Source organism: Moschus berezovskii, chromosome 9 (assembly GCF_049115385.1).
Source record: "Moschus berezovskii isolate FMDL1 chromosome 9, NW_MosBer_1.0, whole genome shotgun sequence".
Lineage (NCBI taxonomy): Eukaryota > Metazoa > Chordata > Mammalia > Artiodactyla > Moschidae > Moschus > Moschus berezovskii.
In genome coordinates this window covers 84,342,501-84,362,387 of record NC_142468.1, presented here as the reverse complement: position 1 = coordinate 84,362,387, position 19,887 = coordinate 84,342,501, and the positions used below count along the sequence as shown (strand labels likewise).

General features: G+C 38.7%; 1 protein-coding gene across 2 annotated transcripts in view; it reads left to right on the top strand.

Annotated features, from left to right (window-relative positions):
• AP3B1 (adaptor related protein complex 3 subunit beta 1) overlaps positions 1–19,887 on the top strand; it is a 251,388-nt gene that overhangs the window by 169,117 nt on the left and 62,384 nt on the right. For both annotated transcript variants that reach the window (XM_055437122.2, XM_055437121.2), the window contains one exon: positions 3,373–3,479. In XM_055437122.2, coding sequence (XP_055293097.1) covers positions 3,373–3,479 — 107 coding nt within the window. The remainder of the gene's footprint in view (positions 1–3,372; positions 3,480–19,887) is intronic.

The window sequence follows — 19,887 nt, the reverse complement described above, 5'->3', positions numbered from 1 at the left end:
CAACAATTAAGACTGCAAGGTTATCCTTTATACTGTAAGTTTACTATTGTTGGAAATAAAACTTACTATTAACTATTGTTTCCATTTCTCGCTGTCTTAATCAGTGAAGCTATGTGCATCTTTGTAAGTATGTTATTGTATTGTCTCCATGACTATATCTTTAAGATAAATTCCCTGGAATAGAATTACCAGGACAAAAGCTATGAAGAATTCTTCTGTCTAAAATTGCCTTCCACAGAGTTGGTACCAACTTACACAGTAGTATTATGAGAGTGCCAGATTCCTTTTACCCTGGTTTACCAGTGCTGGGTTTTGTATTTAAAAATCGCCTTTGCCAGTTTGATAGGTGGAAATGGTATCTCATTTTAATTTGTATGCCTTTAAAAAAAAAAGAACTTGTTTTGTTTCTTACTCATTAATTCACCATTAATTCACTCATTCTGCTGCCTGCAGAATCCTATTTAGGATAAACTTTCAGTGCCAGCTTCCATCTTGCCAGACCTGTAAACAGATGTGTAATCATTTCTTTAATGCCAAAACCTCAGTCTTCTGAAATGATACTAAAAGCTTATATTTTTTCCTGTAAGAGTCAAGCTTACCTGTGGTGTGAATTGTTCTTTTCTGTCTTTAGCCAAGCTGTAATTAAAATCAGAGGCTATTTCATACTCAGTTTTTTATTTCTCACATGGTCATCTAATATTTTGGATTGGATGGGTAGACAAACAAATGGACAAACATGCCCTTAGAGCCCACTGGAAAAGTTATGTGTTGCAAAGAAAGGCAACACATTTTGATTCAAATTAGAACCATTTTCTAGTCCTACAGTGGTTGTTCTTCCATTCACTTGTTTTATAATCTTGCAAGTTTTAATATCCGTAGGCTTCATTTTACAGTGTCTTTATATAGATGCCCCTTCTGCCTGTTCATACCATTATCTTCCTTCAGTCCTCATCATATCGTGCCTAAACTCTTGTAAATTCTTCCTCACTGCCAACCTGAGTGCTCTTTACATTTCTGCAGTCTGTCGCTTACGCTGGCCTCTGACTGATTATTATGCAGTGCCGTATATCTTACACTCGTCTTTCTGAAGGTTTTTCATAGTTCTCTTTGATTTATAGGATAAATCCCATCCGCTGAGCTTTCCATTCTCACCTCTCAGCCTTTGTTTACATCACCTCATTCAATAACTATCCAGCTTCTTCCTTTCCTCTTAATTTGAATTCTACCCTTAATTCAAAACCGGGCTTCATTCCCTCCTGCTCACCAAGCCTTCTCTTACCACTCTATCCCCATCGATCCTTTTACAGTTCCCTATATCACTTGCTAGTTGTTAGTGGTTTTTGACGCATGTCTAAGGAAGCGTGGAGATGTTGCAGCAGTGCTTCTCACTAAGAGCACACTCCATTAAGAGTGCAAGGGAGCAGCTGGGGGGCTCCACTCCCTCCTCCACCCAGCCTCCACGCTGCTTCTTCTCTTGGGAATGTTGACAGTTTCAGATTTTCTTTTTGAAACTTTTCTTCTTTTGGCAATATAATTTATGGACTGTATTGTTACTTTTTTTTTTTTTCTTCAAGCATGTATATCTTTCTTTTCTCAGTTGGGTTTTAAGTTTCTTGAAGACGGGGACCATATCTTGAACTTCTTTGTCTCTCACTTGCTCCATTGTTCAAAAAATACTTATTGATAATTTTATGAATTAATATTTGTTCTGCCTAACTTACAAGATATTGTGAGACTGAAGTGAGAAAAAGATGCTTGAAGAGTGATGCCAGATGAAGTAAATGTTACAGCCTTTATAGTGTTGTTGTAGAGTGAGAATTTGTTGGAAGCTAAAACTTTTTCCACGTTTGAATTTATTTCATTCAACAAACAGTTGAACAATGGCTAAGTACTGAAAATTAATGTGTCAAAGTCCACTCACACAGACTGTTGCTGCTAAGTCACTTCAGTCGTGTCCAACTCTGTGTGACCCCCTAGACGGAAGCCCACCAGGCTCCCCCATCCCTGGGATTCTCCAGGCAAGAACACTGGAGTGGGTTGCCATTTCCTTCTCCAATGTGTGAAAGTGAAAAGTGAAGGTGAAGTCGCTCAGTCGTGTCCAACCCTTAGCGACCCCACAGACTGCAGCCTACCAGGCTCCTCCATCCATGGGATTTTCTAGGCAAGAGTACTGGAGTGGCTTGCCATTGCCTTCTCCAACTCACACAGACTAGGAGAAGTGAAAACATTTAAAGACCCAAATTTGTATTACAAGAGAAGTATAGTTGTAGAAGTGTATCCAAGCATACCTGTAGAACAAAGAAGACACACAGAAACTGTGTTTAAGTGAGTCTAGTTGTGCCTTCCCTCTCAGTGATATCTTAATGGATACAGATTGCGAAGCAAACAAGGCAGAGAAGTACCTTTAGGCAAAGGGAATAGAATATACACGGTTCAAAGACATGAAACAAGATCTTGGAAACTTACTTGTTAGAGCTAAAACATAGGAGTGACTGACAAAATTGGAGCTAAGCTAGACCTGCCCAGTATGGTGGCCACTGGCCACATGTAGCTATTTAAATTTAATTAAATTTTAAAATGCAGTTCTTTGATCACACTAGCCACATTTCAGTAGTGCAGTTGGTATACAGGCTAATGACTGTCATGTTGGCCATTACAGTTACAGAACATTTCCATCATCTCAGAAAGTTCCATTAGACAGTGCAGAGCTAGATCATAGAAGACCTTGCACATTTAATTAAGGAGTTGGACTTTATTTGAAAAGTAAATCTTTGAAGAGTTTTAAGCATGACAATGACGTGATCAAATTTGTGTTTACAAAATATTTTCAAATATTTTTATTGATAGAATCAAATATTTCTATCTAGCTCATAGCTTTTGCTGACAAAGTATAATTAGAAGTGAATTAGGTAGTCTGGGCCCCTTATAATTATTACAGTGGAGAATAAAATAGAGAAAAGATTTAATAAACACTCTTTTAAGGCTTATAACCCAACTGGAAAACTCTCTTGAGAGCTATTGTTATCCTTTACATTAGTCTGAAAAAATGTTTCATTACCTTTTTCTTTTAGTTAAGTTACTGGGTGATTAATATTAGTGATAATGTTAGGAGATTAAAATTTTCAAAAAGTATTACTCAAGGTATTTATATTCTTATTTTGTTATAGGATTTGTCATTATGTTTTGAAAGCTAAGACTAATAACTGCCGTGACTTGATAATAGCTTGACTAAATCAAGATGTTAAATAGAATTGTCATAGACTTATTAATCAAAGTAATTTAATTAGATTTACCAGCAAAATAAAAATGTTACTTTTAGTAATATAAATTAAATTTTCATGCACATGTGCTGCTTTGGCCCTTCACTTACAGTCAACCCGGTGTCCACTCCAGTTGCACTTCCCACCCCAGCTCTTTCTCCAAGCCTGATAGCTGATCTTGAAGGTTTGAACTTGTCGTCTACTTCATCGGTTATTAGCGTAAGTAATTTTCAAAATATATTAACTCGGTTTTCAAATGATGCCATTGCATCTTTTTTATTAAAATACAAATAATTAGATTCTTCGCCTCAAACAGTTCTTCCTCTTAACAAATCTATTTCAAATTTGACCTTTTACTTTTGTAAATATATTTTTAATTAGCTCTATCCAAACCGTTGTTATCTCAGTGTCTCCTTGTTATCCACACTTACCTACCATGTGTACATTTTTCTCTGGTACTGTTATGTATCTCTAACATACGAAAGTTCTTTGCCACATTGAATTCATTTATGTACATAGATTCTGTCTTGAAGAATTGTTTTCTACGTGAAGAGACTCCCATTCTCAACATCATTCTATGCCCACCGTGCTATTCCTTTACCATAGGCTACTAAAGCTGCCTGTTTTTATTTAAAAACTCAAGATTGTATTTCTTTATACATTATCTTTTTATCTATTTGCATTATATATGTACATGCCTTAATGTCCCTAAGAAAATTCTTTAATATTATTTGTGGGGACTGACTTGGCAGCAAGGCAAGAGGCTTACCTATCTCAAAATAATGCCAAAGCCATCAGCCTGTCACAGTAACTGAAACTACAGTAACTTTTTCTGTGTTAGCATGTTATATCCACTCACCTTTCACTCTAAATCAGGCATGCTACCTAAGATGTGTAATCTGTTGATATGCTTGACCTCCTATTAATTTGTTGTTGGAAATCTGACAAACTCAGCAATAGCACAGCAAGCTCTGATGGGCACACAGGTAGCTTGAAAAGATCTGCTTATCAGTGGTTGCCAGGGCTAGCAAGGTACATGATTGGTGATTTGAGTTGCCAGGAAACATAGAACTGCTTCTGCCAGAGATAAGAGAGAAAAGTACCTAATTCTTGTATAGTGCTACCAACAAATCTCCTCTTCAAAGCAAATGTGATGTCAGGGCTGTGCAATGAAACACTCAAAAGAGCTCCATGCATTTCCCTTTAGCGTTGGTCAACTCAGAAAATACAGGCGAAAACTCTTTAAATGTATCATGTTGTTTTTCAGTTTGTAGAACATGGTTATCTCTTTATCACTCAGAAATGAGTAAAGTGGTATTTGGGACTTTAGTTTGTCCTTGTTGCTAAAAGGACAAGGCACATTAGAAGAGATGAGGGGAAAGCGGATAATTATTTCATTTAAGTAATAAATATTTATTAAGCATCTGTAGTAGGCTGTAGAGAAAGTGGTCATCAAAAAATCTATAGTGAAGCACAGTAAGTTTTTGAGGCAAAGGGAGCACCCTAAAAACTTGGGAGGCAATAAGGTTGTAGATGAATAACTAGGGTTTGATATCAGATGACCAAAAATCAAATCCCTGCCTTGCCACTTACTAGCTATGTGACCTTGGGCAAATTAGTAAATAGCTTCTCTGTACCTAAGTTTCCTATGAAGATAATATCTACTTCACAGGTTCTTGCCAGATTAATGAGATAATAAATGTGAAGCTCTTAGAACAGTGACTGGCACATTGTCATCACTCAATAAATATTAGCTAATATTTTTGGAATTGATATAATACGTGATAATGGACCCTGAGTAGATTCACACTTTATTAGCTGTAAGAAGAATGCAGTTGAGATTAGAAAAGCTTGTAGTAAATTTTCACTTATCACAAAGTAATTGAAGGACTCATCTTTTTATACTAAAGAAAATATTTATTGAGATGGTCTCTTCAAAGGAAAAGAAAAGCATTCTATCCAAAGAATATGCCAAAAAAAAAAAAAAAAAGAACTACTAAGTGAAGCAGGATCACAGCCTTCATCCCCCAAAAGCTAATAAAATGGTCAACCAAGTAATCATAACAAGAACGGCAATCAGCAACAAGCCAATAAAGAAACCAAGAGAACTTTAAACAAAGAGAAAAGTAGAGCCTTGAGAAGTAGAACCTATGGAAATAAATTGAGTGTTCTGATGCAGAATATCATGGCTCTTGATCTCATGTTCAGCCCTCGAAACAGTGCTTTAGAAAGCTGAATCAACCAAAGTGTAAGTTTTCTCATTAGGTGTACAAATTTAGAAAAAAATAGACTAAAGACATCAAAGGAAATAACTCATAAAAGACTAGTCCTCAAAAATTAAAAACCCCAATGATGGTATGGAACCTCAACAAATGCAAGGGTCTCTTGAATCCTAAAATAAAATTCATGGATGAGTACATCTTTAATTTAAAAATCAACATGTTACCCCAATTCAATAGAAAGAAAAAAGTACTTTCTAATAAATAGTACAGTGATTTAAATGCTTGACCATGACTACATTCGGAGAAGGCAATGGCAAGCCACTCCAGTACTCTTGCCTGGAAAATCCCATGGATGGAGGAGCCTGGTAGGCTGCAGTCCATGGGGTCGCTAAGGGTCGGACACGACCTTTCACTTTCACTTTTCACTTTCACACATTGGAGAAGGAAATGGCAACCCACTCCAGTGTTCTTGCCTGGATAATCCCAGTGATGGGGGACCCTGGTGGGCTTCCATCTATGGGGTCGCACAGAGTTGGACACGACTGAAGTGACTTAGCAGTAGCATGACTACATTAGAAATGTAGTGAAGTAGTGAAATGGTGCCGGCACTCTAAATGCAAACTGATGAACTAAATGATTGTATTAGCAACCCAAATACCGTGAATTGTGGTGTAACATGATTTTCCAGAACATTGGATGGTTTTCCTGGTAGTTATTCCTGGAAAATGGAGTATTTTAAAACCTTGCAATGCACGCCCCCCCATAAAAGACTACTTTGTACTGATATGAAAAGTGTTCTAGGACCAGGTGATTTTTAAACAGGTTTTCACATTATGAATGTCCAACAAGACAGGTGAAAGTTGTGAGGAACGTGGTATAATCTTTACTGGAAGAATCTACCCTGCGACTCATCCAGAAAATGGATGAGGGATGCAGTGAAATAGGTGTTATACACTTCTCTACTGATGTCAGTCTAAACCATCATTCTGGGTGGCAGTTTGGGCATCTGTGTATAGAATCATCAAAATATGCATATTGTTTGACACAGTAATCTTGTGAAAGTGTTAGTCAGTCAGCCGTGTCCAACTCTTTACAGTCCCATGGACATAGCCCACCAGCTCCTCTCTCCATGGAATTCTTCAGGCAGCAATACTGGAGTGGATAGCCATTCCCTTTTCCAGGGAATCTTTCTGACCCAGAGATTGAACCCAGGTCTCCTGCATTGCAAATGGATTCTTTACCGAGCCACAAGGGAAACCCAGTAATCTTATGTGTAGGTTTTTCTTCTAAGGAAATAATTAGAAATACAAACATTTATGTGCATGGTTATTTATAACCACAGTGCCTGGTGATAGAAGAATGATGTTTGCATCAAGTATGGCAGAGTCAAATTAAAGAATGTTGTGTAGTCTTAATAAAGATGGTTTTATAAATCTTTGAATGAGGTAAAAAAAAAGTGGTATAAAATTAAGTGATGAAACAATATAAAATATTATGTATTTGACCTCAACTTTATAAAATTCTATACTCACACTATTTTTTTAATGTAAGGAGAATGGAAGAAGAAAATGCTATTATATGTAGTATTTTCCAGAGTTTCTCTAGGCAAGGAGTAATATATATATTTTACCCCAAAAGCAGTCATTTTGTAATAGGCATGGTAAGCATGTATATGAATGACTAGGACACCATTTTATTGACACCTAATGTCTATCTTTCTGAACCAACATCAGTAATTATATTAAGCAAGTAACTTGGTTTTCTTACCTCTAAAATAAAAGCAAAGTAGATCTCCATGTTTCCTTTTAACTCTAGCATTCTGTGAATCTGTGGCATTTTGAAGCAAACCAGTTAATTATACTGGGATGATTTGAGTGTGAAAATAAACAGATGAAACGCTTTTTAGCTTCTATGGTAACTTCTGTTTCATCAGTTCAGTTCAGTGGCTCAGTCATGTCCGACTCTTTGCGACCCCACAGACTGCAGCACGCCAGGCTTCCTTGTCCATCACCAACTCCCAGAGCTTGCTCAAACTCATGTCCATCAGGTCGGTGATGCCATCCAACCATCTCATCCTCTGTCGTCCCCTTCTCCTTCCACCTTCAATCTTTCCCAGCATCAGGGTCTTTTCAAATGAGATTATACTTCGCATCAGGTGGCCATAGTATTGGAGTTTCAGCTTCTTCATCAGGCCTCCCAATGAATATTCAGGACTGATTTCCTTTAGATTAGACTGGTTTGATTCTCCTTGCAGTCCAAGGGACTCTCCAAAGTCTTCTCAACACCACAGTTCAAAAGCATCCATTCTTTGGTGCTTAGCTTTCTTTATGGTCCAGCTCTCACATCCATACATGACCACTGGAAAAACCATAGCTTTGACTAGATGGACCTTTGTCGGCACAGTAATGTCTCTGCTTTTTAATATATGCTGTTTAGGTTGGTCATAATTTTCCAAGGAGCAAGTGTCTTTTAATTTCATGGCTGCAGTCACCATCTGGGGTGATTTTGGAGCACAAGAAAATAAAGTCTCTCACTGTTTCCACTGTTTCCCCATCTATTTGCCATGAAGTGATGGGACTAGAAGCCATGATCTTAGTTTTCTGAATGTTGAGTTTTAAGCCAACTTTTTCACACTCCTCTTTCACTTTCATCTAGGTCATTAAGTTCTTTTTTTTATTGGTCTTCTGTGTATTCTTGCCACATTTTCGTAATATCTTCTGCTTCTGTTAGGTCCATACCATTTCTGTCCTTTATTATGCCGATCTTTGCATGAAATGTTCCAGTGGTATCTCTGATTTTCTTAAAGAGATCTCTAGTCTTTCCCGTTCTATTGTTTTCCTCTATTTCTTTGCATTGATCACTGAGGAAGGCTTTCTTGTTTCCCCTTCCTTTCGTTTTTCGTTTCATTTCGTTGCTCAGTCGTGTCCGACTCTTTGCGACCCCGTGGACTGTAGCCTACCAGGCTTCTCCGTACATGGGATTCTCCAGGCAAGAATACTGGAGTGGGTTACCGTTTCCTTCTCCAGGAGATCTTCCCGACCCAGGGATCGAACCCAGGTCTCCCGCATTGGAGGCAGACACTTTAACCTCTGAGCCACCAAACTCCGCATTCAGATGGGTATATCTTTCCTTTTCTCTTTGCCTTTTGCGTCTCTTCTTTTCTCAGCTATTTGTAAGGCCTCCTCAGACAACCATTTTACCTTTTTACATTTCTTTTTCTTGGGGATGGTCTTGGTCACTGCCTCCTGTACAATGTCACGAACCTCTGTCCAAAGTTCTTCAGGCACTCTATCACATTTAATCCCCTGAATCTCTTTGTCACTTCCAGTGTATAATCTCTTTACACTTCCAGTGTAAGTGATTTAATGTAGGTCATACCTGAATGGTCTAGTGGTTTTCCCTACTTTCTTCATTTTGCAATAAGGAATTCATGATCTGAGCCACAGTTAGCTCCCAGTCTTCTTTTTGCTAACCATATAGAGCTTCTCCATCTTCAGCTACAAAGAAGATAATCGATCTTATTTTGGTATTGCCTGTCTGGTGTTGTCCATGTGTAGAGTTGACTCTTGTGTTGTTGGAAGAGGGTGTTTACTATGACCAGTGCATTCTCTTGGCAAAACTCTGTTAGTTTTTGCCCTGCTTCATTTTGTACTCCAAAGCCAGACCTGCCTGTTACTCCAGGTATCTCTTGACTTCCTACTTGGTCATTCCAGTACCCTATTATGAAAAGGGAATCTTTTTTTGGTGTTAGTTCTAGAAGGCCATGTAGGTCATCATATTCTATTTCATAGGTGATTTTTATTTCAGTGAGCTTTTCTTTTCTTATTGTACTAAGCATGCAGCTTAGTGTAATATGGATAAGTTTTATTATTTGATATTACCAGAATATTTACAATGAAATCCAAAGAACAGTTCCTGTTTCACACTAAAGTGAAAGTCGCTCAGTCGTGTCCATCTCTTTGCGACTGCAAGGACTGTCCAGTCCATGGAATTCTCCAGGCCAGAATACTGGAGTGGGTAGCCTTTCGTTTCTCCAGCAGATCTTCCAACCCAAGAATCAAACCAGCTTCTCCCATACTGCAGGCGGATTCTTTACCAGCTGAACTAGTGAAGATTGTATATAAACAAAGTATTTATTTCAGTCTTCCATGAGACTAATTGGTAGTTGGCCCAGAGATGGACAAAAATGAACATTTTGGTGCTTGCTACAGTATTTCAGATAATCACAATGGTGTGATCACTCATCTAGAGCCAGACATCCTGGAGTGCAAAGTCAAGTGGGCCTTAGGAGGCATCACTACGAACAAAGCTAGTGGTGGTGATGGAATTCCAGTTGAGCTATTTCAAATCCTAAAAGATGATGCTGTGAAAGTGCTGCACTCAATATGCCAGCAACTTTGGAAAACTCAGCAGTGGCCACAGGACTAGAAAAGGTCAGTTTTCATTCCAATCCCAAAGAAAGGCAGTGCCAAAGAATGCTCAAACTACCACATGATTGCACTTATTTCACACACTAGCAAAATAATGCTCAAAATTCTCCAAGCCAGGCTTCAACAGTACATGAAGCATGAACTTCCAGATGTTCAAGCTGGATTTAAAAAAGGCAGAGGAAGCAGAGATCTCATTGCCAGAATCCGCTGGATCATCAAAAAGCAAAAGAGTTTCAGAAAAACATCTGCTTCTGGTTTATTGAATATGCCAAAGCCTTTGACTGTGTGGATCACAAAAAACTGTGGAAAATTCTGAAAGAGATGGGAATACCAGACCACCTGATCTGCCTCCTGAGAAATCTGTATGTAGGTCAAGATGCAACAGTTTAGAACTGGACATGGAACAACCGACTGGTTCCAAATAGGAAAAGGAGTACATCAAGGCTGTGTATTGTCACCCTGCTTATTTAACTTATATGCAGAGCACATCATGAAAAACGCTGGGCTGGATGAAGCACAAGCTGGAATCAGGATTGCTGGGAGAAATATCAATAACCTCAGATATGCAGATGACACTACCCTTATGGCAGAAAGAGAAGAAGAACTAAAGAGCCTCTTGATGAAAGTGAAAGAGGAGAGTGAAAAAGTTGGCTTAAAACTCAACGTTCAGAAAGCTAAGGTCATGGCATCTGGTCCCATCACTGCATGGCAAATAGATGGGGAAACAATGAGAGACTTTATTTTCTTGGGCTCCAAAATCACTGCAGATGGTGACTGTAGCCATGAAATTAAAAGACGCTTGCTCCTTGGAAGAAAAGTTATGACCAACCTAAACAACATATTAAAAAGCAGAGACATTACTTTGTCAACAAAATTCCGTCTAGTCAAAGCTATGTTTTTTTTTAGTAGTCATGTATGGATGTGAGAGTTGGAGTATAAAGAAAGCTGAGCACCGAAGAATTGATTTTGAACTGTCATGTTAGAGGAGACTCTTGAGAGTCCCTTGGACTGCCAGGAGATCCAACCAGTCCATCCTAAAGGAAATCAGTCCTGAATATTCATTGGGAGGACTGATACGGAAGCTGAAACTCCAATACTTTGGCCACCTGATGGGAAGAACTGACCCATTTGAAAAGACCTTGATGCTGGGAGAGATTGAAGGTGGGAAGAAAAGGGGACAACAGAGGATGAGATGGTTGGATGGCATCACTGACTCAATGGACATGAGTTTGAGTAAGCTCCAGAAGTTGGTAATGGGCAGTGAGGCCTGGCGTGCTGCAGTCTGTGGGGTCGCAGAGTCGGACTCGACTGAGCAACTGAACTGAACTGAGACTATATCAGTAAAGAAACTGAATTTGTAGTGAATTACTAGTAAATTTTTTTTTTACTATATTATTGTTGGGCTAAGAGTTTCTAAATTCTTATACCCTAGCCCCCCAAAATTCAGTAGTAGCAATGCTCAGAATATTAGTCCTCTGGAGAGGATGACAAAAGAAGAGGGATAAAGTTTGCATATTAAGAGTAAATGTGAAATAAAAATGAATTATTCCTGGTGGCTCAGACAGTGAAGAATCTGTCTGCAATGCAGGAGACCTGGGTTCGATCCCTGGGTTGGGAAGAGGGATAGCAATCCAGTTCAGTATTCTTGCCTGGAGAATCCCCATGGATCGATGAGCCTGGTGGGCTACAGTCCTTCGGGTCACCGAGAGTTGGGCACAACTGAGCAACTAAGCAGAGCACAGCACAAGTATGAATTGTTCACCTAGGGTATTAGAAATTTTGGAAAATTAGAGAAACAGTTGTTTAATGTGGTGTACTTTGGACACCTCATGCGAAGAGTTGACTCATTGGAAAAGACTGTGATGCTGGGAGTGATTGGGTGCAGGAGGAGAAGGGGACGACAGAGAATGAGATGGCTGGATGGCATCACCGACTCGATGGACGTGAGTTTGAGTGAACTCCGGGAGTTGGTGATGGACAGGGAGGCCTGGTGTGCTGTGATTCATGGGGTCACAAAGAGTCGGACACGACTGAACTGAACTGAGCTGAACTGAACTGAAAGCATAACATAGAGGTTGGAATAACCAAGTATCTGATGCTGGAGAATGTTGGTGACATACTATCATGAGAGAATTATAGTAATGATTTCTTTCTTATATCTCGGTACATACGGCAAAGTGATAATAGGTGGCTCAGAGAGTAAAGAATTTGCCAGAGACCTGGGTTTGATTGCTGAGTCGGGAAGATCCCCTAAGAAGGGAATGGTTACCCACTTCAGTATTCTTGCCTGGATAATTCCATGGACAGAGGAGCCTGGTGGGCTATAGTCCATGGGGTAGCAAAGAGTTGGACACGCCTGAGTGACTAACACACACACGATATTTGTGTTGTGCTCTGGAGTAAACAGAGATGCTGCAGGAGATGGGAGGTACCCAGGCCTGGAGCTCCAGTTTCACAGGTAATACCTGACATTTCTGAGGTTAATGGCAGAGGCAGTAGCACAGCATACCTCTGACCCATTTGTGGTACATTAGTGAGGAAGCGCTGACTTAGCTGCTGTAATATAACTAGTTTGATCCTCATGGATCACAGTCCCTAAGTGGAATTTAACTTAGGAGGCTGTGGGAAGGTTCATTAAGAAAAGCAATCTTTATAAAGGACAGCGGTAATATATTAAGGAGTAGTAAGTAATTCCAAGAACAGTCCATGAAAGAGAAACCAGGGTTGTGAAAAGGAAACGTCAGGTTGATACAATATGTTATTTGGAGTTAGCCCTACTTGATGTTACAGGCTTCCCATGTGGCACAGTGGTAAAGAATCCACAATCCACCTGCCAAAGCAGGAGACTGTAAGAGATGTTGGTTCGATCCCTGGTTGAGAAAGATACCCTGGAGAAGGAAATGGCAACCCACTCCAGTATTCCTGCCTGGAAAATCTGTGGACAGAGGAGCCTGGCAGGCTACAGTCCATGGGATCTCGAAGAATCGGACACAACTGAGCGACTAAGCACATGATGTTATGCAGAGTCCTCCAGACTGGTAAGTTTATCTAAGATTACTGGGGCAGCTGCAAGTTAAATTTTCTGAAACTACCCTCAAGTATGATGATTCGCTAGATCAAGTCACACATCTCAGGAAAACCCTATATTTAGGATAACAGTTTTACTGTGGCACGCTCATGCTCAGTCGCATCAGTCGTGTCTGACTCTTTGCAACCACATGGACCGTAGCACACCGGTCTCCTCTGTCCGTGGGATTCTCAAGGCAGAAATACTGGAGTGGGTTGCCATGCCTTCCTCCTGGGCATCTTCCCGACCCAAGTATCAAACCTGTGTCTCTTATGGCTCCTGCATTGGCAGGTGGGTTCTTTACCATTAGTGCCACCTGTTTATTGTAAGTAACAATAGGGTAAAATTAGCATCAGCCAAAGGAAGAAATCTGTGGAGGAGATTCTGGTTGTGTTCCAAACTCAAAGCTTTGGGGTTACTCTTCTTGTGTTGGAGTTAGTATATACAGGAGTACTGCCAACCAGGGTAGCTCACCAAGCTTAGATATCCAGTTTTTATTGAGGCTTTACTACATAAGCAGTGTTGACTGAATTTAATTGCCTCGTGGTTGAACTCATTCTCTAGTGTTCCCCTCCAAGTCAGTCACCCTAGAGCCCCAACCCTCTATAATCATGTGGTTGGTCTTTCTGATGTGGTCAGCTTCCATCTTGAGTTATCTGCCTGGCCAAGCTTCCTCGGGGCCCACCATGAATAATAAAGGCACTCCATCCCTATGGAAATACCAAGTCTTTAGAGGCTACCTCTCAAGAGCTAGAACAAAGTCCAGATCTGTCTTTAAATGAGACTGGATTCAATACTACATATGCCAGTTAAATGTTTTTTTTATTCAGGCCAGAATATGAGGAGGAGCCAAAGATGTAGTTGTGTACAAGGCTGTGTTCCAGACCGTAGGGAGTTTACAGTTGAGTAAGTGATGCTGGGAGGGATTGGGGGCGGGAGGAGAAGGGGACGACCGAGAATGAGATAGCTGGATGGCATCACCAACTCGATGGACGTGAATTTGAGTTAACTCCGGGAGTTGGTGATGGATAGGGAGACCTGGCGTGCTGTGATTCATGGGGTCGCAAAGAGTCAGACACAACTGAGCAACTGAACTGAAGAGCAAAACAAAAGAAAAATTTCCTCAAAATTATGTAAATTCAGTATACTATTTTCTTTTTGTAACATAATTTGCCCTTTGGGATATTACTACAAATGCAAGTTGTCAGCATTTCTATGACTATATACATAAACACAGTTATTTTACATTAGCTAAACTCCACAGTGTCACCTATTTCAGCAGTAGCTTAAAATCTCGCAGGAGTTAGCTTTTGAATTTAACACAGTTTAGAATTTAAATATCTAAACTACCATCCCTCTAACAAAAAGTAGATGGATAATTTCGAGTACATGCTGTTCACTTCTACTTTCTTGAAGTGACACTGTGGATCATCACTAAATCACTTAATGAAGAAATAGATTCTTACAATTCTGAGAAGGCAATGGCAAGCCACTCCAGTACTATTGCCTAGAAAATCCCATGGATGGAGGATCCTGGTAGGCTGCAGTCCGTGGGGTCGCTAAGGGTCGGACACGACTGAGCGACTTCACTTTCACTTTTCACTTTCCACTTTCACACATTGGAGAAGGAAATGGCAACCCACTCCAGTGTTCTTGCCTGGAGAATCCCAGGGACGGGGGAGCCTGGTGGGCTTCCGTCTGTGGGGTCGCACAGAGTCGGACACGACTGAAGTGACTTAGCAGCAATCTTCAGTAAAGACAGTAGCAGCAGCAGCATTAACCTGAGGTTTGTGCATATTATAATGGGTAGTCAGCATGGAATTTTCCTATGAGCAGCCAAAAGATGGCATTGTTTTATCAATATGAAGCTACTTAACTAAGGGCCCCCCCAACCCCTTCAAGGCTTCCTGCTGGCTCAGTCAGTAAAGAATCTGCCTGCACTGTAGTAGACCCAGATTCAATCCCTGGGTCAGGAAGATCCCCTGAAGAGGGGAATGGCAATCCATTCCAGTATTCTTGCCTGGAGAATCCCATGGACAAGAGCCTGGTGGGCTACAGTCCATGGGATTGCAAGAGTGGGACGTGACTTATGGACTAAACCAACCCCTTCCAGGATTTACAGGCTGAAAGTAAGAAAAAGAAAACCCATATGTAATACCCTTGAACAGGCAGGGTGATGCAAGGAAACGGCTTTTTTTTTAAATACATAAACCAAGTTTGCCACATGAAGTTCGTGTTTATCATTAGTTCTGTGAAACTTCCTCTGAAAGAAATATAGGAAAGTAACTGGCAAGTAGGCCTACAGCTTCTGCTATTGACAGAGATTGTCAACTACTTGAGTTATAGCTATCCATGGTTAGGAATGAGATCCTGACCCAGTTTGTATTATAGGAAATTAATTGGAAATTCAAGAGTACCTGTCAGACCTGCTTTTGGCACAGAGGTCACTTTGTCAGTTTTAAAACAACATGAAGAAAAAACAAGCCATAACTCATGATGCAGAACCTGAATTTCTCAGTCTGAATTTGCTAAAACAGCATGTGGAATTACTCGGATAATCGCATCATAATGATGGACAGTTGTAACTGAATTTGATCTCCATTTCTCGAAAGTGGACTTAGATCTTAGATAGGTCTTTCATTTTTTAAAATTGATACTGGGCTAGGGCAATGGCAAGCCACTCCAGTACTATTGCCTAGAAAATCCCATGGATGGAGGAGCCTGGTAGGCTGCAGTCCGTGGGGTCGCTAAGGGTCAGACACGACTGAGCGACTTCACTTTCACTTTTCACTTTCCACTTTCACACATTGGAGAAGGAAATGGCAACCCACTCCAGTGTTCTTGCCTGGAGAATCCCAGGGACGGGGGAGCCTGGTGGGCTTCCGTCTATGGGGTCACACAGAGTCGGACACGACTGAAGTGACTTAGCAGCAGTAGCAGTAGGGCATTTTAATTTTGTTTTCCAGTCTGCTGTTTTCTACCACCAGAGTGCTGGCTTTCTTCTAGTTTGTCTACAAGGACAGATTGCTTCCAGAGGTTTTGTACAAGGGTCTTACTAAGTCATTTGCTAGATATTTCACGAATACATAGCCTCATTCCCACACAAATGATAATATGTCTGTGGTAAAGATTGTTTTCTGATATGCTGGAAAAACTTTTTTTTTTTAATATTTATTTTTTATATTTTAAAAGCTTAATCAAACCTCAGCAAAGAGACAAATCCAGCTCAGTTTGAAAATTTCCTTGACTTTAAAGAAGGAAGAAATTATAAGTTAAAATTAAAAATAATTTTGTCATTTTAAATTTGGGGAAAATCCTTTATTTGTTCTGATGAAAATGTCAGTAGTCATGGAACTGTGGTAAAAATAATGAAAAATCACTGGCCTGGGTCTGCTTAAATTGAAAACATTTTTTAATTAAAGTCTGACAGTATTTTTTGCTTCCATTGCCCAGCCATGTCCCATCTTATTCTTTTATTTAATTCTCTTCTGCATATGAGTTGCTTTAATTTTTAAATTAATCTTTAAGGTATGCTGTATTACTGATTTATCTTTTTATTTCTGTACTAATTCAGAGGTCTCTTAGTTAGTAACAGACCATTATCATCTCTCCCTGTCCTAGCTGCTTTTTAAAAAGATATTGTTAATAATTTTAGCTATAGGTTTTTTATTGTAAAAATGTTTTTTATTTGCCTGTAACAAATATATGTTCTTGCCTGGAGAATCCCAGGGACGGGGGAGCCTGGTGGGCTTCCGTCTATGGGGTCACACAGAGTCGGACACGACTGAAGTGACTTAGCAGCAACAAATATATGGCAATCTTAAGTCTTGAATTCTCCACAGAGAAAAATCCACTATATCAATTTCTAACAGTAGTTATTATGGCAAAATAAAAAAAAGAGGTTACCACCAAAACAAAGAAAATATGTGTATAAATTTGTAAGAAACAGAAGGATTAAAGACGAGATGGTAAAGAAGGCCCAGGCCTTCTGTTACTTTGTGGTAAGTAGTTTCAGTCCTTGCTGTGGGTTCCATCTTTAGAGCTAAGGTGGTTCACTTGAGAATTTTTTCCTAAGATTATTGTTTTTAGTTTTCATTAATTATATGTACTACACTCGGAAATAAAAGGTTTTAGAGTACCAGTTATTTAAAAGGAATTTAATCTTTTCTGGCAATTTTATTTTCCACATTTGAAATTGATTGAACATTGTATTACTGTCAACTGCCATGTTGTGAATTTTGTTGCTTGTGTTAAATTGTGATATCTACAGTGAAAAATATTTTTTAAGCTTTAAGATATCTTAGATTATTATGCATTAGCCAATCATGTTTTAATTATTATTTAATTATGTATCAATCAAGTTAACTTCTGTTACCTCTGTTCCTCTTTTAAAAGCTTGCCAAAAATTTTCTATACATAGGACAAGGCATGGTATGGAAAATTGATTTTCCATTCCATTAAGTGTTATTTAATAGTATTAAGTCTTTTAACATGAAAAACTTTCCCTAAATATGAAAAATCTTACTGTGATACTTGGAGAAACTTTGTTTCTCTTCAGAGGAAAAGAAAATGAATTTAGCTTTCAGGCACATACCAACTAATACTAAGAAATTAATTTATTACCAAGAGAGAGGAGAACATGGAGTAAAAATAGATAAGTACAGTCTTTGACCCTAATATCAAAGAAAAGTAAAAGCCACTTATCTTAGAAAATATCAGATACACTGTTATTCAGATCATTCAGAAATATAATTACAGACAGCTTTTATAGGCCTGTCAATATGGGTTATTTCTCTACATTTGCAGCTGTTCCACATTACTGAATATATAAATATCTCCCCTAAATTCTAAATTATTACTAAAGGTCTACTATACACTTCTGCTAAAAAAGATAACAAAAACAAATTTTTATGGTGTTCTTTAACATGCATAATTTAGGTTCGGTTCAGTTCAGTTCAGTTGCTCAGTCATGTCTAACTCTCCGCAACCCCATGAATCACAGCACACCAGGCCTCCCTGTCCGTCACCAACTCCCGGAGTACACTCAAACTCATGTCCATCGAGTCAGTGATGCCATCCAGCCATCTCATCCTCTGTCGTACCCTTCTCCTCCTGTCCCCAATCCCTCCCAGCCTCAGGGTCTTTTCTAATGAGTCAGTTCTTTGCATCAGGGAGCCAAAGCATTGGAGTTTCAGCTTTAGCATCAGTCCTTCCAATGAACACCCAGGATCGATCTCCCTTAGAATGGACTGGTTGGATAGGTTAGATACCAACAAAATGTAATGTGTGTGTCTTGTTTGAATCCCGACTGAAGCAAACCAACTCTAAAAAGACATAAATATGACAGTCAAGGAAATGTGAACACTGTATTTTACATGAAATTGGGGGATTTTTTTTTCTTTTAGGTGTGATAATAGTATTGTACGTTTTCTTGACAAGTCTTTATCTGTTAGATATACAAACAAAACTGTTTACTGATGAAATTACTATATCATCTGACATTTGAAGTAGAACAAAAGATTAAACAAGATTGGACACATATTGATAGTTTTTTGAAAGTTAATGATGAGTACCTTGTTCTTTATGTTATTCTCTCTGCTTTTGTGTATGTTTGAAAGTTTTCCTAGTAAGTTTTTTTTTTAAAGTACACAGTTTCAGAAACTTATTTCATATTTTCCCTGAAGATTTTCGCATCCATTCTTCACTAAGTACATGCCTTGCCAATGTTATCTTGTAAGTTTAAGATAGTACGTTAAATTTTGAGTTCCATTCAGATTGTCATCTGTGAAGTAAGAAGACTGTAATATATAATAGATTGTTTCTAACATCCCTCAGTTCTAGCTCTTTAGAAGTCTGTGGGAAATTAAGAGGGAGACAGCAAGTGACTTTAGTAAACATCAGTGTCAGTGAAGGGGAAAGGTGCCTTATCTTTTGTATTAGAAATATATTAATCTAATAAGACTTAGACTCTGAGTCCCTGGAAGATAGGACAGGGCCTTTTTATTGGCCTTTCTGTTCTCACTGCTCAATCCATAATAGAAATTCATCAGAAGTGTATTAAATGAATGAAATTGATCTTTCCTGTTTTCCAGTTTCATTATTATAGAATCCTTTCCCTCTGATGTCAGCTTAAAAGACTATTGTTAACCTGTTAGTGAGAATTATTCTATGAAGCACATATCTCAAAAGTAGTCATGATCCTTACATATTTCTTTTATTATAACATGTAACATTTAAGACTGAAATGGAGAATAAGTTATTGTTTTACTTTGTTTGACTAAATGTTTCTTAATAGCCCATTCTTTATATATCTTATGTGCTCTCAATTTGGCTAAAAATACAGTGTGGTAAACTGAGAAACTAAAATTAATATTTTTATTTTATTTTCCCATCAATAGAGCAGATCTCCTAAAAATTTAAAGCACATCTTTCTAAGGTAACATTTACCTCCTCACATCTTTAGCAGCTATCAGACATGACATGGGACATATTCATTGACCCTAAAAATTCTCATCAGAATCATGCTCTGAAAGGGGGCAGCCCTAGCCAGACAAGAGGCTCATTTCAATTTTAACGGCTGTAATTAAAGGTTAATTCACTGAGTCAGGATTAACGAGGAAAGTACAAATGATAGGCAAGCAGCTGCCTTTATAATACAAGATTAGAACAATGCAATTACAATAAGAATTAGAAAAAACCAACTTCTAGAAAGGATCCCTTAATGAACGAATTAAATTGTGATCTCTATAAACATGAATATATATATATATATATGAGATAATACTTCCTAAGGAATCATATAAATTGGTGTTGTATATCTTTGTATATTATGTAAAATGTACAGACAATGCTTAATACTAAAAACTTATTCATTTTTAGTAAATTACCAAAAATATAATGTATACATA